At 44.2% G+C, this 18,835-nt stretch overlaps 1 protein-coding gene and 1 long non-coding RNA gene across 4 annotated transcripts in view; one reads left to right on the forward strand and one right to left on the reverse strand.

The window, feature by feature from the left end:
- Positions 1-2,337: 2,337 nt before the first annotated feature.
- LOC306914413 lies at positions 2,338-6,664 on the forward strand. Its single transcript, XR_013788679.1, has 2 exons — positions 2,338-3,017; positions 6,040-6,664. It is a non-coding gene; the product is annotated as an uncharacterized lncRNA (long non-coding RNA).
- A 1,824-nt stretch (positions 6,665-8,488) lies between these two features.
- The window catches only part of blcap (bladder cancer associated protein), an 11,996-nt gene continuing 1,649 nt past the window's right edge, over positions 8,489-18,835 (reverse strand). The window contains exons 2-5 of one of the 3 annotated variants that reach the window (XM_079490962.1): positions 15,942-16,292; positions 15,061-15,254; positions 11,210-11,343; positions 8,489-8,817 (exon numbers count right to left, since the gene is read on the reverse strand). In XM_079490962.1, coding sequence (XP_079347088.1) covers positions 11,224-11,343; positions 15,061-15,204 — 264 coding nt within the window. In that variant the 5' untranslated portion in view covers positions 15,205-15,254; positions 15,942-16,292 and the 3' untranslated portion in view covers positions 8,489-8,817; positions 11,210-11,223. Of the gene's footprint in view, positions 8,818-11,209; positions 11,344-15,060; positions 15,255-15,932; positions 16,293-18,835 lie in introns of all 3 variants that reach the window. The other 2 variants (XM_079490961.1, XM_079490960.1) reach the window with 2 other exon arrangements.

Genomic DNA, 18,835 nt, shown 5'->3' on the forward strand with positions numbered 1-18,835 from the left:
GTTGCTCTTGTGGACCAGAGCTAATTATAACACTTGCAAGACACAAACATGACTTGTTTGGTTCCAACGTCGGAACTTAAATATGATAAAAGTTGTATCCCAGGCAGTGTTTCAACCCGAGAGTGAGTCTGTGTCGGACCAAAACACAATGACGTACGGGTCTGGTCTATTTCCGCATCCGAGTTATATAGTTCCGTTGCTTTATGGACACTTTTCTGGCTTTTTCCTCTCAGCAGATTTTTGTATTGACCAGGCTGTACCTTTCATTGAATTACCCATTCTGAAAACTGTCAATACAAATTTCAATCAATCAAAAATAATCAATCAAGTCCACATTAACAATAACACCAGGGTTTACTTTGTCTGCCTGACTACTGAGTGACTATTGCCTACCCCCGCTTTGCAACTATAATTTATTTATTTTGTATTTATTCCGAACATGTTAAAACCTTTTACAGTCTATGGTTAAAATATAAACAAGAAAAGACAAAGTAAATATTAAAAACAAAACAAGAAGCGTCCAAAAATAATAATAATAGTGATCTTTCATAATCCTTAATTTATGTTTATGTTTGAAAAAGGAGTAGGAAGAAGTTTATTGAAAAACTTATCAAGTCCTACCCCTTCTTTGTGTATCTCAATACATCAGAACTTATCAAAAATTATATTCAGGTTGATTTTCTTTTCTTTGTTTACACACACAGTATAATAACAAAATGAAAATCCAAAAATGTAAATAAAAACAATCAAGTCTATATAAAATAATCCAACTAAATATATAATTACAATGTATAATAACAATAATAATTATTAATAATTATGGTAATGACAATAACTATTGTATATAATACGATCAGCACTTTGCCCATTTGGCTATTCTTCTAACCTATATCTTTTAATTATGTCGCTTTTGAACATCACTTCACTATAGACATACACTATAGAAATAGACCGATCAGTCAATCAATGCTCCATGCCTCTGTCTGCTTCAGATATAACTCAATGAGGGAGGAAAGTCGATGTGTGCCATAATAAATATGTCAATACACGCAAAGTCTTGTCCGTGGCACATTTTTGATTTTTTTTTCTTTTTTTTTTTTTTACATAGGCCTACCATTAATTTAATATGTCCTTATTTTGATCATAACACCCTCTTACTGAATGTCAAGACTCTAGGACTAGGCTTTCTTCAGAATAATGTCTAAACCTATAGCTTATTTACTATGACACTATGGCATGTTTGGAGACCAACTACTACTAGTCGTCGTCAAAATAATGTTTGAGCGGTAGAGTGGCTGGATGGTAACCGCAAGGTTGCCAGTTCGATCCCTGTGGGCTCCCCCAGAGTCAGTGTCGAAGTGTCCTTGAGCAAGACACTGAACACCTAATTGCCCCTGTTGTGCTGGTTGGTGCCTTGCATGGTTTCCTCTGTCATCGGTGTGTGAATGTGTGTGTGAATGTAATGCACCATCTATGTAAAGCGCCTTGGATAAAGGCACTATATGAATGCACCAAGACCCTCTTAACTCTGAGTGTACAAATGGAACCAGTGGTTCCATGTGTAAACTCTCACATTGCTTTTAATTGATCTTTTAAATCCCTTGTTATTCATGTCCTCACTGTATTGCATGAATTACTGGCATTATTTTTTATGTTTTACATCTTTGCTTTTCTTTTTTTCCCCTCCATTGCTCTGTAAAGCACTTGCGTTTCATGTCATGAAAGGTGCTATACAAATAGTTTGAATATAAGTATGATAAAGGTGTGCTGAACAAATCAAACTTCACCCACCAAATGAAAGATGAATAAATAATAGCCTCACTGGCAGCAGAGCAGATACAGGCCATCCATACAGCCGCTGTTATTTATGGCAGCAAATTTCTATTTTAGTTTTAGTCACATCTTAGTCACCTGGAATGTTTTAGTGTTAAATATCATACGATTTTAGTCAAAACTAAATCTACAGTTGATTTAGTCAAACAAAATGTATTTTGTCAGGCCTTGATGCCGTCATATTGAGTTTTTTCACTTGCTGAAAATAGCCGATCTACAAGCTCACAACGCATCGCAGTGTGAGCTTGTAGATTGGCTATTTTCAGCATGCAACTAATTGTAAAATGTCTTATACTGGATATCTTGTCCACTATAGTCCCTTCCTAACATTTAGTCTAGTTTTTATTTGTTGACGAAATTGTCAGTATATTTAGTCTTAGTTTTAGTCATCATAGCTCAGTTTTCATTTAGTTTTTGTGAGTGAAAAAAGGTCGAACATTTTTCGTCTTGGTTTTAGTCTACGAAAACAACACTGGATACAGCTCATATTTACATCCAGAACAGAAGAGACTTTTTACTGATTTTCTACACACAAAAAAAGACATTCCAACGGACACATTTCAACACATTTAGAGGAAAACACTTTATTTAAATTAAAACCAAAAAGCAGTCATGATTTAGCAATACTAGACCCAAGATCAACTCACGCACGCATGCGCACACAGGCACGCACACACGCGCACACACACACACACGCACACACACACACACACACACACACACACACACACACACATACACACAGAGCACAGCAGGGCAGTTGATTTTGACCTCTGACCTTCGGGGATTGCTTCATTATTTACATCAGATTCTCCGCCATGATGTGATGTGTGACAATTCATACGTTTCAATACTAAAAACAGAGTAAACTCCAGTGATTCAAAGCACTGCTTTTTGTTTTTCAACCCTTTTCATATCAAGGCCCATTATTTATGTATTTATTTAATATTTTGAGCCACGGCACGGACCACCATTTTGATGAGATTTAGCCTCTCAGACCCAAAACGAAGGGATATCTTTGTCATTGTTGGATAAAGTTTTATTCCACAATGTCATGCTGTATTTATTGATGTTGGTACCATTAGGAGACAACAGGGCAATGTTGATAAAAATGTGTACTTTTTTTATTAATTAAAAATTACGTAGGTCCGCGGGCCAAATGTAGGTCCGCGGGCCAAATGTAGGTCCGAGGACGCTTCCGTGTCACCTCAAAGCTTTTAACCACTATTTTAAACTTTAGCTGTTGAAAAATGGCAGATCTACAAGCTCGTAGCGCGGCACCGAGTTCCGCGCTACGAGCTTGTAGCTTGTTTTTTTATCTGGAAAACGTGGCGCAAATCTTTGAACATATATTCTTTCACAGTGAACGTTTTTAACTCAAATCTTTGCTTTTGGGGGTGGGGGTCCTTAAAAAAAACACATTTTGAGATGAGGGTCCGCGGCCAATTACATGCAGTATATTGTTTTGGGAGATGAACCTCTGACATTTGAAACATACCGCAGGTTTTTTTTTCATACCGTTAGCATTTAGAAGACATTTTGTAGAATCTGGTCTCAGGTCTTACTGGTTGAAGTGAAGTACAGCATTTTGACCACCAGGATGTGGTAATCTTATGAACCAGGAAAGGAACATCAGCTTAAAAGGTGGTTGCACACCGGCCGCGTTTTTCGGAAAACCGCTAAAAATCCGAATTCACATCCGATTCGCGCCCGGTGTGTGGATACCTTTACACTCTATGACTCAAAGTACTGGAGTTGGGAGTACTTTGTCCGATAATACTTTCTTTATGTTCCAAACCCATATTAACCAAGAACTACACAGTCACACACACACACACACACACACACACACACACGCGCGCACATGCACACGCACGCGCACATGCACACACACACGCACGCACACACGCACGCACACACCTCTAACCCCTTTGGAAACTTTCAGCATGTGAATAAAAATCAACACAAAAATCAACAAAAATAAACAGGGAAAAAAAGAAAAAAAACAATGAAAACCCGCCTCCCTCATGCACAGGAAAAAAACACACACACACACCACCAATCAGTTTGCACGGTTGATGATTTCCACGACAACGGGGAGGAGAGAGGGGGGATGCTGTTGGGACGAGGCATCGCCCACGGCAACACGAGACACGTGTGTGTGTGTGTGTGTGAGTGTGTGTGTGTGTGTGTGTGTGTGTGTGTGTGTGTGTGTGTGTGTGTGTATCGTGCGTGTGTGTTGTGGTATAGACCAGTGGTTTTCAACCAGTGGTCCGGGGACCACCAGTGGTCCTTGAGGGGGTTCCAGGTGGTCCCCGTGCAGCTATAATGATGGAGGGTTGGTAACCAAATGGACCCTTATTTATTAGATCTTTAACTCTTGAGAGCGTAAAATGAAAACAAGAAGTCTACGCAATTAGAGAATGTAGGATATTTGTTATTTTGCTGTGATGGCATGTTTGGAGACCAACTACTACTAGTCGTCGTCAAAATAATGTTTGAGCGGTAGAGTGGCTGGATGGTAACCGCAAGGTTGCCAGTTCGATCCCTGTGGGCTCCCCCAGAGTCAGTGTCGAAGTGTCCTTGAGCAAGACACTGAACACCTAATTGCCCCTGTTGTGCTGGTTGGTGCCTTGCATGGTTTCCTCTGTCATCGGTGTGTGAATGTGTGTGTGAATGTAATGCACCATCTATGTAAAGCGCCTTGGATAAAGGCACTATATGAATGCACCAAGACCCTCTTAACTCTGAGTGTACAAATGGAACCAGTGGTTCCATGTGTAAACTCTCACATTGCTTTTAATTGATCTTTTAAATCCCTTGTTATTCATGTCCTCACTGTATTGCATGAATTACTGGCATTATTTTTTATGTTTTACATCTTTGCTTTTCTTTTTTTCCCCTCCATTGCTCTGTAAAGCACTTGCGTTTCATGTCATGAAAGGTGCTATACAAATAGTTTGAATATAAGTATGATAAAGGTGTGCTGAACAAATCAAACTTCACCCACCAAATGAAAGATGAATAAATAATAGCCTCACTGGCAGCAGAGCAGATACAGGCCATCCATACAGCCGCTGTTATTTATGGCAGCAAATTTCTATTTTAGTTTTAGTCACATCTTAGTCACCTGGAATGTTTTAGTGTTAAATATCATACGATTTTAGTCAAAACTAAATCTACAGTTGATTTAGTCAAACAAAATGTATTTTGTCAGGCCTTGATGCCGTCATATTGAGTTTTTTCACTTGCTGAAAATAGCCGATCTACAAGCTCACAACGCATCGCAGTGTGAGCTTGTAGATTGGCTATTTTCAGCATGCAACTAATTGTAAAATGTCTTATACTGGATATCTTGTCCACTATAGTCCCTTCCTAACATTTAGTCTAGTTTTTATTTGTTGACGAAATTGTCAGTATATTTAGTCTTAGTTTTAGTCATCATAGCTCAGTTTTCATTTAGTTTTTGTGAGTGAAAAAAGGTCGAACATTTTTCGTCTTGGTTTTAGTCTACGAAAACAACACTGGATACAGCTCATATTTACATCCAGAACAGAAGAGACTTTTTACTGATTTTCTACACACAAAAAAAGACATTCCAACGGACACATTTCAACACATTTAGAGGAAAACACTTTATTTAAATTAAAACCAAAAAGCAGTCATGATTTAGCAATACTAGACCCAAGATCAACTCACGCACGCATGCGCACACAGGCACGCACACACGCGCACACACACACACACGCACACACACACACACACACACACACACACACACACACACACACACACATACACACAGAGCACAGCAGGGCAGTTGATTTTGACCTCTGACCTTCGGGGATTGCTTCATTATTTACATCAGATTCTCCGCCATGATGTGATGTGTGACAATTCATACGTTTCAATACTAAAAACAGAGTAAACTCCAGTGATTCAAAGCACTGCTTTTTGTTTTTCAACCCTTTTCATATCAAGGCCCATTATTTATGTATTTATTTAATATTTTGAGCCACGGCACGGACCACCATTTTGATGAGATTTAGCCTCTCAGACCCAAAACGAAGGGATATCTTTGTCATTGTTGGATAAAGTTTTATTCCACAATGTCATGCTGTATTTATTGATGTTGGTACCATTAGGAGACAACAGGGCAATGTTGATAAAAATGTGTACTTTTTTTATTAATTAAAAATTACGTAGGTCCGCGGGCCAAATGTAGGTCCGCGGGCCAAATGTAGGTCCGAGGACGCTTCCGTGTCACCTCAAAGCTTTTAACCACTATTTTAAACTTTAGCTGTTGAAAAATGGCAGATCTACAAGCTCGTAGCGCGGCACCGAGTTCCGCGCTACGAGCTTGTAGCTTGTTTTTTTATCTGGAAAACGTGGCGCAAATCTTTGAACATATATTCTTTCACAGTGAACGTTTTTAACTCAAATCTTTGCTTTTGGGGGTGGGGGTCCTTAAAAAAAACACATTTTGAGATGAGGGTCCGCGGCCAATTACATGCAGTATATTGTTTTGGGAGATGAACCTCTGACATTTGAAACATACCGCAGGTTTTTTTTTCATACCGTTAGCATTTAGAAGACATTTTGTAGAATCTGGTCTCAGGTCTTACTGGTTGAAGTGAAGTACAGCATTTTGACCACCAGGATGTGGTAATCTTATGAACCAGGAAAGGAACATCAGCTTAAAAGGTGGTTGCACACCGGCCGCGTTTTTCGGAAAACCGCTAAAAATCCGAATTCACATCCGATTCGCGCCCGGTGTGTGGATACCTTTACACTCTATGACTCAAAGTACTGGAGTTGGGAGTACTTTGTCCGATAATACTTTCTTTATGTTCCAAACCCATATTAACCAAGAACTACACAGTCACACACACACACACACACACACACACACACACACACACACGCGCACATGCACACGCACGCGCACATGCACACACACACGCACGCACACACGCACGCACACACCTCTAACCCCTTTGGAAACTTTCAGCATGTGAATAAAAATCAACACAAAAATAAACAGGGAAAAAAAGAAAAAAAACAATGAAAACCCGCCTCCCTCATGCACAGGAAAAAAACACACACACACACCACCAATCAGTTTGCACGGTTGATGATTTCCACGACAACGGGGAGGAGAGAGGGGGGATGCTGTTGGGACGAGGCATCGCCCACGGCAACACGAGACACGTGTGTGTGTGTGTGTGTGTGTGTGTGTGAGTGTGTGTGTGTGTGTGTGTGTGTGTGTGTGTGTGTGTGTGTGTGTATCGTGCGTGTGTGTTGTGGTATAGACCAGTGGTTTTCAACCAGTGGTCCGGGGACCACCAGTGGTCCTTGAGGGGGTTCCAGGTGGTCCCCGTGCAGCTATAATGATGGAGGGTTGGTAACCAAATGGACCCTTATTTATTAGATCTTTAACTCTTGAGAGCGTAAAATGAAAACAAGAAGTCTACGCAATTAGAGAATGTAGGATATTTGTTATTTTGCTGTGATTGGCCAGCGAGTCACTGGAGCGGCAGCGTGCCTTTCAACAGCACGATCCGCTCCACTTCAGTGATGTCATGTTGTAGTTTTCAGTGAAGAGGTTTGACCACCGAAAACTACAACATGACATCACTGAAGTCGAGCGGACTATGAGTGGACTATGAAGGAATAGGCCCTAAGGAATCCTCTAACCCGCCAGCCCCCCCCCCCCCCCCCCCCCTGTCCATCAACCGGTCAGTGTGATCATCATCATGGTTCCAGGAGGTCTTCCCAAACCTTTTCATATCAAGGACCCCCAAATGGATATACTTGTTATCCCACGGACCCCCCATTTGAAGAGATATGCCAGGGACCCCCATAGGAGAAGATTTCTAGGGCTCTAGCACTGATTCTCTTCAACCATTTTAATTTCAAGGACCCCCCAGTTTGATACGCAGTAGGCTATACGGACCCCCATTTAATGATACGCAGTAGGCTATACGGACCCCCATTTAATGATACGCAGTAGGCTATACGGACCCCCATTTAATGATACGCAGTAGGCTATACGGACCCCCATTTAATGATACGCAGTAGGCTATACGGACCCCCATTTAATGATACGCAGTAGGCTATACGGACCCCCATTTAATGATACGCAGTAGGCTATACGGACCCCCATTTAATGGCATTTCCTTCTTTTGGAACCACATTTTATTTGATATCGTAAAATCAATGTTAATTTATCTCAGAGGGTGAACGAATGGAACCAAATGTGGGTCCGTCTGGTTCTATTTGTACTCTCTTGAGTTACAGACTCATAAGGGTCCATTTGGTTGCTTGTTATCATTTAGCTGGGGACCCCCTGGAACTCCCTCCCCTCAGGGACCCGTGGGGTTCCCCGGACCCCCTCAATCCCTGGACCCCCTCAAGGACCAGTGGGGGTCCCCGGACCCCCTCAATCCTTGGACCCCCTCAAGGACCAGTGGGGGTCCCCGGACCCCCTCAAGGACCAGTGGGGGTCCCCGGACCCCACCGTGGGGGTCCCCGGACCCCCTCAATCCCTGGACCCCCTCAAGGACCCCTCAAGGACCAGTGGCCTCAAGGACCCGTGGGGGTCCCCGGACCCCACCGTGGGGGTCCCCGGACCCCCTCAATCCCTGGACCCCCTCAAGGACCCCTCAAGGACCAGTGGGGGTCCCTGGACCCCCTCAAGGACCCGTGGGGGTCCCCGGACCCCACAGTGGGGGTCCCTGGACCCCACAGTTCTGTGTGATCACCATGGTAGCAGGATGTCTTCTACAGTTGTCCTTACAGCGCTGGCAGTGTCTCCTCCTCCTCATCCACGGTCACTCCCCCCTCTCACAGCATGGTGGCGCTCTCTCTCTCTCTCTCTCCCCCTCTCCTCACACACAGTCCATGTCTCTCTCTCTCTCTCTCCCCATCCGGTCTCTCCCCTCCTCCTCCTCCTCCTCCTCCTCCTCCTCCTCCCAGCCAGACCTGTGAACACATCAGGACATTTAGTGAACATAATCACTACATTTCACCTCATGTCAAGTTGTATTGTTTGTTGTTTATGTACGTTGTGATCATATTGCACTGTGTGTTTTTTTTATTTATTTTTTATGTTTTATTATCCCACAATTTTGAAACCCATTTTTCACCCCTGTGTCAATGATCTAATGTGATCCTGGGCTCTACACACCCTCCGCCAACCTAGTCCCCATATATGGGGGACATGGGGAGAGCAACGGACTTGAACTCATGCTTCCTTCCTGCCTGAGTGTCCAAGTTGCTCCTTTACACCTGACAGGGGGGAGTTTCCCTGGTTGGACGTAGCGCGTGGAAGGAACACGTTATTCCAACCAGTTCCTTTCCCCTCCATCAGGCGCCCCGGCTGGCCAGGGGGAGGCAGTTTAGAGACCAGGAATACTGCATGTTTTTGTGAGGGGGACACGGGGAGAACATGCAAACTCCACACAGAAAGGCCCTTTCGCCAACCCCACCTCGGGTATGGGGCACTGATGACACGGAGGAGGAAACACGCCGCCAGCACCCACAGCGTCCCCAGCGGGAATAGAAACCCAGGACCTTCTAGCTGTGAGGCGACAGCACTACCCACTGTGCCACCGTGCCCCCAACACTCTGAGCCCTTTTCCACCGGTTGGTTCCCAATGGGAACCGGTTCAGTTCTTTTTGGTTTTTAGTCCATGAGCCAGAGCTCCAAAATTGAAACGTTAATTATGAATTGAGTGGAGCAAAACCATACCTATATTAGATTGTTATCACCATTAAACTTCCCCAATTGAGTACTTACACGAAGACAATGATTTATTGTATTGCACATTTTACATTTTTAAATATGCAAATGAGGCATTATGTAGGAAAATATGCAAAATAATCGAAAATATGAAAAAGCTACTACTGTGGAAGGGTTATCATGTATTCATTTACTTGTATTGATCCTATAAACAATTTATTATAGGGTATAGTTTGCCCACCAATTTTGGAGCTCTGGCTCATGGACTAAAAACCAAAAAGAACTGAAGCGGTTCCAAAGGGGTCTCAGTGTGTTTTAACAGCGGGCGAGACAGCCTGACACATTTCCTGGAAGTGCATTATTTGTCTACGGCAGGGGTTCCCAAAAAATATTTTGGGGGGTCCCCAAATTATTTTCCACGATTTTTCAAAAATAGCAGACCTACAAGCTCGTAGTGCGCCACTCGGTGGCGCGCTACGAGCTTGTAGATCTGCTATTTTTCAATAGCTAAATTATAACATAATGCTTAAAACACCAAAAGGGGTTCCCGCCCAAAATGGGTTAAGGTTATTGTAGCAGTCAATTTATATTGGGGGTCGGGAGGGGGCGGGGCGGGGGTCCCGAGACATTGCCAAAGCATTTCCGGGGGTCCCCGGCCAAAAACGTTGAGAACCCCTGGTCTACGGGACCCGGCGACTACCGGCGATAGCAGGCGATGGTTGAAAAGTCGGGCGGAGGAACGTCGCCCGAAAAGATGAAAACAATGTATCTTTGGGCAAAATGAAATTCACGTGTCGCTCGGCGTTGTTCTCTCGCTGTTAAACCGCATTGTGAGGACGTCTTAGAATAATTATCACATTGACACGAGTTACACGAGTTCATTGATGAAGACCTCTGTCCCTCCCGAACACGAGTTCATTGATGAAGACCTCTGTCCCCCCCGAACACGAGTTCATTGATGAAGACCTCTGTCCCTCCCGAACACGAGTTCATTGATGAAGACCTCTGTCCCCCCCGAACACGAGTTCATTGATGAAGACCTCTGTCCCCCCCGAACACGAGTTCATTGATGAAGACCTCTGTCCCTCCCGAACACGAGTTCATTTATGAAGACCTCTGTCCCTCCCGAACACGAGTTCATTGATGAAGACCTCTGTCCCTCCCGAACACGAGTTCATTGATGAAGACCTCTGTCCCTCCCGAACACGAGTTCATTGATGAAGACCTCTGTCCCTCCCGAACACGAGTTACACAAGTTAGGAGCGGACACTCTAGGATACGTCACACGTTTGGATCACGTGAAAAAAAAAAAAAATTGGAAAATAGCAAGATAGTCCAAAGCACAGAGCGCTTTTACTTGAGTGTACTCCTTAACCCATTTTGGGCGGGAACCCCTTTTGGTGTTAGCATTATGTTATGCTTTAGCTATTGAAAAATAGCAGACCTACAAACTCGTATGGCGCGCTACGAGCTTGTAGGTCTGCTATTTTTGAAAAATCGAAGAACGACTGACACAGAAACATAGCTTTTCCAGAAAACTGTCAGGATGTAGAAGACATTTTTTAGAATCTGATCTCAGGTCAAAATGGGTTAATGAAGAACTTTCTCTGGATTATGGGGTGAGACAGGTACCTGTCTGTCTGTTTCTAGGTGCCAACGACAGCTGGGTGGGGTGAGACGGCGGGCAGACTGGCGTCGGGACAGTGGTACAGGAAACAGTTTCCCCAACAGCTGTAGCACAGCAGGAAGAGAGCCGCCAGGAACACCTAGAAAACAGAACAACAAGCATGTTGTTATACTTTTAGCTGTTGAAAAATAGCAGATCTACAAGCTCGTGGCTGCGAGCTTGTAGATCTGCTAGTTTTTAAATAAATCGTGAAAATGTGCCTCAAATCTTTGAATATATATTCTTTCAGAGCGAACGTTTTTAACTCAAATCTTTGCTTGGGGGGGGGGGTTCCTGGAACAACATATTTTCCGATGGGGGTCGGTGGCCATTTACATATATTCTTTGGGATCCTTGACATTAAATATTGAGCACCACTGATATAGAAACATGGGTATTTCAGAAAACTGCCATGATTTAGAACAGCCCAACAGCGGGAATCGAACCCAGGACCTTCTTCTAGCTGTGAGGCGACAGCACTACCGACTGTGCCACCCGACAACGTACCAGAGCACATTATAATACAGGGTTGAGTCAACGTACCAGAGCACATATAATACAGGGTTGAGTCAACGTACCAGAGCACATATAATACAGGGTTGAGTCAACGTACCAGAGCACATATAATACAGGGTTGAGTCAACGTACCAGAGCACATTATAATACAGGGTTGAGTCAACGTACCAGAGCACATATAATACAGGGTTGAGTCAACGTACCAGAGCACATATAATACAGGGTTGAGTCAACGTACCAGAGCACATTATAATACAGGGTTGAGTCAACATACCAGAGCACATTATAATACAGGGTTGAGTCAACGTACCAGAGCACATTATAATACAGGGTTGAGTCAACGTACCAGAGCACATTATAATACAGGGTTGAGTCAACATACCAGAGCACATATAATACAGGGTTGAGTCAACGTACCAGAGCACATTATAATACAGGGTTGAGTCAACATACCAGAGCACATATAATACAGGGTTGAGTCAACATACCAGAGCACATTATAATACAGGGTTGAGTCAACATACCAGAGCACATATAATACAGGGTTGAGTCAACGTACCAGAGCACATTATAATACAGGGTTGAGTCAACATACCAGAGCACATATAATACAGGGTTGAGTCAACATACCAGAGCACATTATAATACAGGGTTGAGTCAACATACCAGAGCACATTATAATACAGGGTTGAGTCAACATACCAGAGCACATTATAATACAGGGTTGAGTCAACGTACCAGAGCACATATAATACAGGGTTGATTCAACCCTGTATTATTATTAATCGGTTCTAGTGAGCAGAAAGAATCAATAATAAGCAGACTTGGCAACCTGACTGTAGAAAGTAACCGTACAGTAAAGAACTTGGAGGTCATTATTGATTCTGAATTGAATTTTAATTCACACATTAATCATGTTACCAAGATTTTATCACCTTAGAAATATTGCACGAATCAGAGCCTATTTGCCACTGGACGATGCAAAAACGCTAATCCACGCCTCAGTTTTTTCTCGGCTCGATTACTGCAATGCACTGTTTTTCTGGACTGCCTAAGAAAACAACTGACAGATTACAACTTGTCCAAAATGCAGCAGCCAGAGTTTTAACTAGAACTAAGATGAGAGAACATATTACTCCAGTTTTGGCTTCACTGCATTGGCTTCCGGTTGTTTTTAGGATCGATCGCACCTTCCTACCTACATGACTGCCTGCCTAAATATGTCCCAACCCCCCCCCCCCCCTAAGGTCTTCCACTGCTGGCCGGGTGCAGTACTTAGTTCAGACAGTAGTTGGTTTAGACTAGTCATTGGTTAGACCAGTCATTAGTCCTACAACTACAACCTATCTCAAACCCTCACCCTAACCCTAACCTCCCACGGGGCAGCACACCTAAACCTAACCTTAACCCATGTCTAACCAATGACTAGTCTAAACTAAGTATGCACCCCCTGCTGGCCTGCTCGCTTTGCCTAAAACAAATGGTAACTAAAAAACACGGTGAAGCAGCTTTCTGCTTCTACGGGCCGACAGCGTGGAACAAAGTCCCACTGTACCTTCGACAGGCAGCCTCTGTAGTTTAACAAACTCCCACTGTACCTTCGACAGGCAGCCTCTGTAGTTTAACAAACTCCCACTGTACCTTCGACAGGCAGCCTCTGTAGTTTAACAAACTCCCACTGTACCTTCTACAGGCAGCCTCTGTAGTTTAACAAACTCCCACTGTACCTTCCACAGGCAGCCTCTGTAGTTTAACAAACTCCAAATGTACCTTCCACAGGCAGCCTCTGTAGTTTAACAAACTCCCACTGTACCTTCCACAGGCAGCCTCTGTAGTTTAACAAACTCCCACTGTACCTTCCACAGGCAGCCTCTGTAGTTTAACAAACTCCCACTGTACCTTCGACAGGCAGCCTCTGTAGTTTAACAAACTCCCACTGTACCTTCGACAGGCATCCTCTGTAGTTTAACAAACTCCCACTGTACCTTCGACAGGCAGCCTCTGTAGTTTAACAAACTCCCACTGTACCTTCCACAGGCAGCCTCTGTAGTTTAACAAACTCCCACTGTACCTTCGACAGGCAGCCTCTGTAGTTTAACAACCTCCCACTGTACCTTCGACAGGCAGCCTCTGTAGTTTAACAAACTCCCACTGTACCTTCGACAGGCAGCCTCTGTAGTTTAACAAACTCCCACTGTACCTTCCACAGGCAGCCTCTGTAGTTTAACAACACTGTACCTTCCACAGGCAGCCTCTGTAGTTTAACAAACTCCCACTGTACCTTCCACAGGCAGCCTCTGTAGTTTAACAACACTGTACCTTCCACAGGCAGCCTCTGTAGTTTAACAAACTCCCACTGTACCTTCCACAGGCAGCCTCTGTAGTTTAACAAACTCCCACTGTACCTTCGACAGGCATCCTCTGTAGTTTAACAAACTCCCACTGTACCTTCCACAGGCAGCCTCTGTAGTTTAACAAACTCCCACTGTACCTTCCACAGGCAGCCTCTGTAGTTTAACAAACTCCCACTGTACCTTCCACAGGCAGCCTCTGTAGTTTAACAAACTCCCACTGTACCTTCCACAGGCAGCCTCTGTAGTTTAACAAACTCCCACTGTACCTTCCACAGGCAGCCTCTGTGGTTTAACAAACTCCCACTGTACCTTCCACAGGCAGCCTCTGTAGTTTAACAAACTCCCACTGTACCTTCCACAGGCAGCCTCTGTAGTTTAACAAACTCCCACTGTACCTTCCACAGGCAGCCTCTGTAGTTTATCAAACTCCCACTGTACCTTCCACAGGCAGCCTCTGTAGTTTAACAAACTCCCACTGTACCTTCCACAGGCAGCCTCTGTAGTCATTTTTAAAGCACAGCTCAAGACCCACTTCTACACCCTTGCTTTTAATTGATATTTAACCCATTTAGGCCTGATGGCGAAATTAAAAAAATGTCTTCAAAATATTGACAGTTTTCTGAAAAACCTTATGTTTCTGTATCAGTGGTGCTCAATATTTCATGTCAAGGACCCCAGAAATTATATGTAATTGGCCTCCGCCCCCCCCATCTGAAAATATGTTGTTCCAGGGACCTCCCCACTGTCCCCAGAAGCAAAGATTTGTGTTAAAATGTTCACTCTGTAATAATATATATTCAAAGATTTGAGGCACATTTTCACGATTTTTCAAAAATAGCAGACCTACAAGCTCATGAGCTTGTAGGTCTGCTATTTTTCAACGGCTAAAGTAAAACAGAATGCTTAAAACACCAAAAGGGGTTCCCGCCCGAAATAGGATAACTCACCAGAGCACAGATAGTGCAGGGCTTCCTCTCCAGCAGGAAGCTGAGCAGGTAGAATCCCATGAACATGGAGTGGTTGAACCACAGCGCCGGGTTCAGAGGCTTGGGGATCAGCAGTACCGGCAGCAACCACTGGAGGCAGTACATCCTTCCTGTTGTTGTTGTCGTCGTCTAGCCGCTGGAAGTCTGTCCGTCCGCTGTGGAACGAGAATGAACGTCACTCATTGGTTGCTACAGACAGACGCGTTTTGATTGGTCCAGTGTTGTTTTCATCGACTAAAACCAAGACGAAAAATGTTCATCGACTACCTTTTTTCACTGATGAAAACTAAATGGAAACTAAATGAAAACTAAGCTATGATGACTAAAACTAAGACTAGACATTGACAATTTTGTCAACAAATAAAAACTAGACTAAAATGTTAGGAAGGGACTAGTGCACAAGAGATCCAGTAGAAGTCATTTTACACTTGGTTACTTGCTGAAAATAGACGATCTACAAGCTTGCAGCGCGACGCGTTGTGAGCTATTGGTGAACTATTGGTTCAATATTTTTTGAGTGGTGCAACCACTCCCTTACGGAGCTGTGTGTGGGTGGGAGGGTGGCTGGGTGTCTGGGTATGAGCACGAAAACAGCATGGTTGTTTTTCACCACCTGTGCGCAACCTAACACACACACAAACACACACGCACATATTAACTGTATATATGGTGATTCCGGGTGTGCCAGTACAGTACAGTGACAGTACAGTAGAGGGACCCCCACACGGTAACTCTGTCATTTCTCAACCGTTTCGGACGCGAGTGGCTTGCCGGAATCCCGACAGAAACGTAGTAATATTATTATTATTATTATGTTATGATAATAAATGTACTTACGTTACCTTTCACCTCTGTGCTAGAGCTCAGCCACACAGCAGTGCAGATGTGTGGGAATTGTAGTCCAGATATGTGTGTGTGTGGGGTTTGTAGTTCAGATGTGTGGGATTTGTAGTCCAGATTTGTTGGGGGGGAGGTTTGTAGTTCAGGGCTGGTTAGTGTGTAGTTTGTGTACACAACATAGTGTGTGGTTGTCTATTAGGCATCCCAACCAGCAGGAGGCACTATGGAGTCAGCAGGTCCTGCAGGTGTCGTGTTAATCCACTAGGGGGCAGCAGGGAGTCCAGGTCTTGTAGCGTTTGTGTTAATCCACTAGGCGGCGGTAGGGAGTCAACGTTACTGTTGTCAGGTCAGACCTACAGACAGACAGACAGACAGACAGACAGACAGACAGACAGACAGACAGACAGACAGACAGACAGACAGACAGACAGACAGACAGACAGACAGACAGACAGACAGACAGACAGACAGACAGACAGACAAGACAAGACAACAGTATCAGACTGTGGTTGTACTACTGGTCAGTACAACAGTATCAGACTGTGGTTGTACTACTGGTCAGTACAACAGTATCAGACTGTGGTTGTACTGGTCAGTACAACAGTATCAGACTGTGGTCGTACCGGTCAGTACAACAGTATCAGACTGTGCTTGTACTGGTCAGTACAACAGTATCAGACTGTGGTTGTACTGGTCAGTACAACAGTATCAGACTGTGGCTGTACTGGTCAGTACAACAGTATCAGACTGTGGTTGTACTACTGGTCAGTACAACAGTATCAGACTGTGGTTGTACTACTGGTCAGTACAACAGTATCAGACTGTGGTTGTACTACTGGTCAGTACAACAGTATCAGACTGTGATTGTACTACTGGTCAGTACAACAGTATCAGACTGTGGTTGTACTGGTCAGTACAACAGTATCAGACTGTGGTTGTACTGGTCAGTACAACAGTATCATACTGTGGTTGTACCGGTCAGTACAACAGTATCAGACTGTGGTTGTACTGGTCAGTACAACAGTATCAGACTGTGGTTGTACCGGTCAGTACAACAGTATCAGACTGTGGTTGTACTACTGGCACCGAGTGCCGCGCTATGAACTTGTAGGTCTGCTATTTTTGAAAAATCGTGAAAATGGGCCTCAAATGTTTGTTGAATATATATTATTACAGAGTGAACATTTTAACTAAAATCTTTGCTTCTGGGGAGGTCCCTGGAACAACATATTTTCAGATGGGGGGGGTCGGCGGCCAAATTCAGATAATTCTGGGGGTCTTTGACATGCAAAAGGTTGAGAACCACTAACATAGAAACATGAGTTTTTGAAGAAAACTGTCATTGATTTAGAAGAGATTTGTAGAATCGTCCTCAGGTCAAAATGGGTTAAGAGAGCTAACCCAACAGCTCCCAGCATCCCGTCTCGCAGCAATGCGGCGAGACGTGCGCCGGTACGGCCACGTCATCCGCCTGACGGGGGGAACATCCAACACGCACCATCCTGGACTTCAATCCCCAGCAAGCCGGTTGGAGACGACCTAGAGGCTCCCCCCACCCCCGCGGCCCGCTGGCCCAGGACCTTAGAGCATGTAACGTGACTTTGGCACAAGCTCAGTCAACACCTTGCCCACAACAGACCCAGATGGAAGAGGCCTGGTGGCTTCGGTTGGCTCTACGTGCCCTGAAGTGCAAGAGGACTAAGTAAGTACTACAGGGTCCACCTGGGACAGGGACGTACAAATATACAGGAGATCATCATATATGACTCAAAACTGCTCTCAAAGGGCACATACAGACTCAGGGGGGCTCGAAAAACCTAGAAATGGCACCAGTGCCACTACAAATAATTACTGTGGTGCGCCTGGCTACAACGATTGATTGTAGAAAAACATTGTCTGTGTGTGTGTGCAAGAGAGAGAGAGGGAGGGTGAGAGAATAGCAGACTTGTGACAGTGTTTCTACATAGCAGCAGTATTGATACTTGTACTTAAGTATAACATTAGAGTAATTTTTCCACTAGAAGTGAGTAGGCATAGCTATAAATACCATGTTTTACATCGAAATTATTTTATATCAGAAATTCTACTTATATGATCTAAATAGGCTATGAAGGTGAAAAACACAAAACTAAGAAAAAGGAAACAGGTGATGTGACTCAGTGTAGACTAGAGGGTCCTCATCTGGAGATGTTTGATGCCTCAGTCTCTTTTCTTTTACTCTTAATTTTTATCCCACGATTTTGTAACCCATTTTTCACCCCTGTGTCAATTATCTAATGTGATCCTGGGCTCTACACACCTTCCGACAACCTGGGGAGAGCAACGGACTTGAACTCATGCTCCTTCCTCATGCCTGAGTGTCCAAGTTGCTCCTTTACACCTGACAGGGGAGAGTTTCCCTGGTTGGACGTAGCACGTGAAAGGAACACGTTATTCCAACCAGTTCCTTTCCCCTCCATCAGGCGCCCCGGCTGGCCAGGGGGAGGTAGTTTAGAGACCAGGATTACTGCATGTTTTTGTGAGGGTACCTACTCTATGGGACACGGGGAGAACATGCAAACTCCACACAGAAAGGCCCTTTTGCCAACCCCGCCTCGGGTATGGGCACTGATGACGCGGAGGAGGAAACACGCCGCCAGCACCCACAGCGTCCCGAGCGGGAATCGAACCCAGGACCTTCTAGCTGTGAGGCGACAGCACTACCTACTGTGCCACCGTGCCCCGCCTCAGTCTCTTTGAAGAGATTGATGGATGAGGGACAGAAAGTCTGGACACTACATTTTAAATTCTGGCATGCATTTTTATACTTAGTCATTTTATGTTATTTGTAAACCACACGTTATATTATTGTTTTTATGAATGTAAAAAAATCGATTACATATTGGTGCTCCTTAGA

Source organism: Electrona antarctica (genome assembly GCF_951216825.1).
Source record: "Electrona antarctica genome assembly, chromosome: 21".
In the NCBI taxonomy this organism is placed as follows: Eukaryota; Metazoa; Chordata; class Actinopteri; order Myctophiformes; family Myctophidae; genus Electrona; species Electrona antarctica.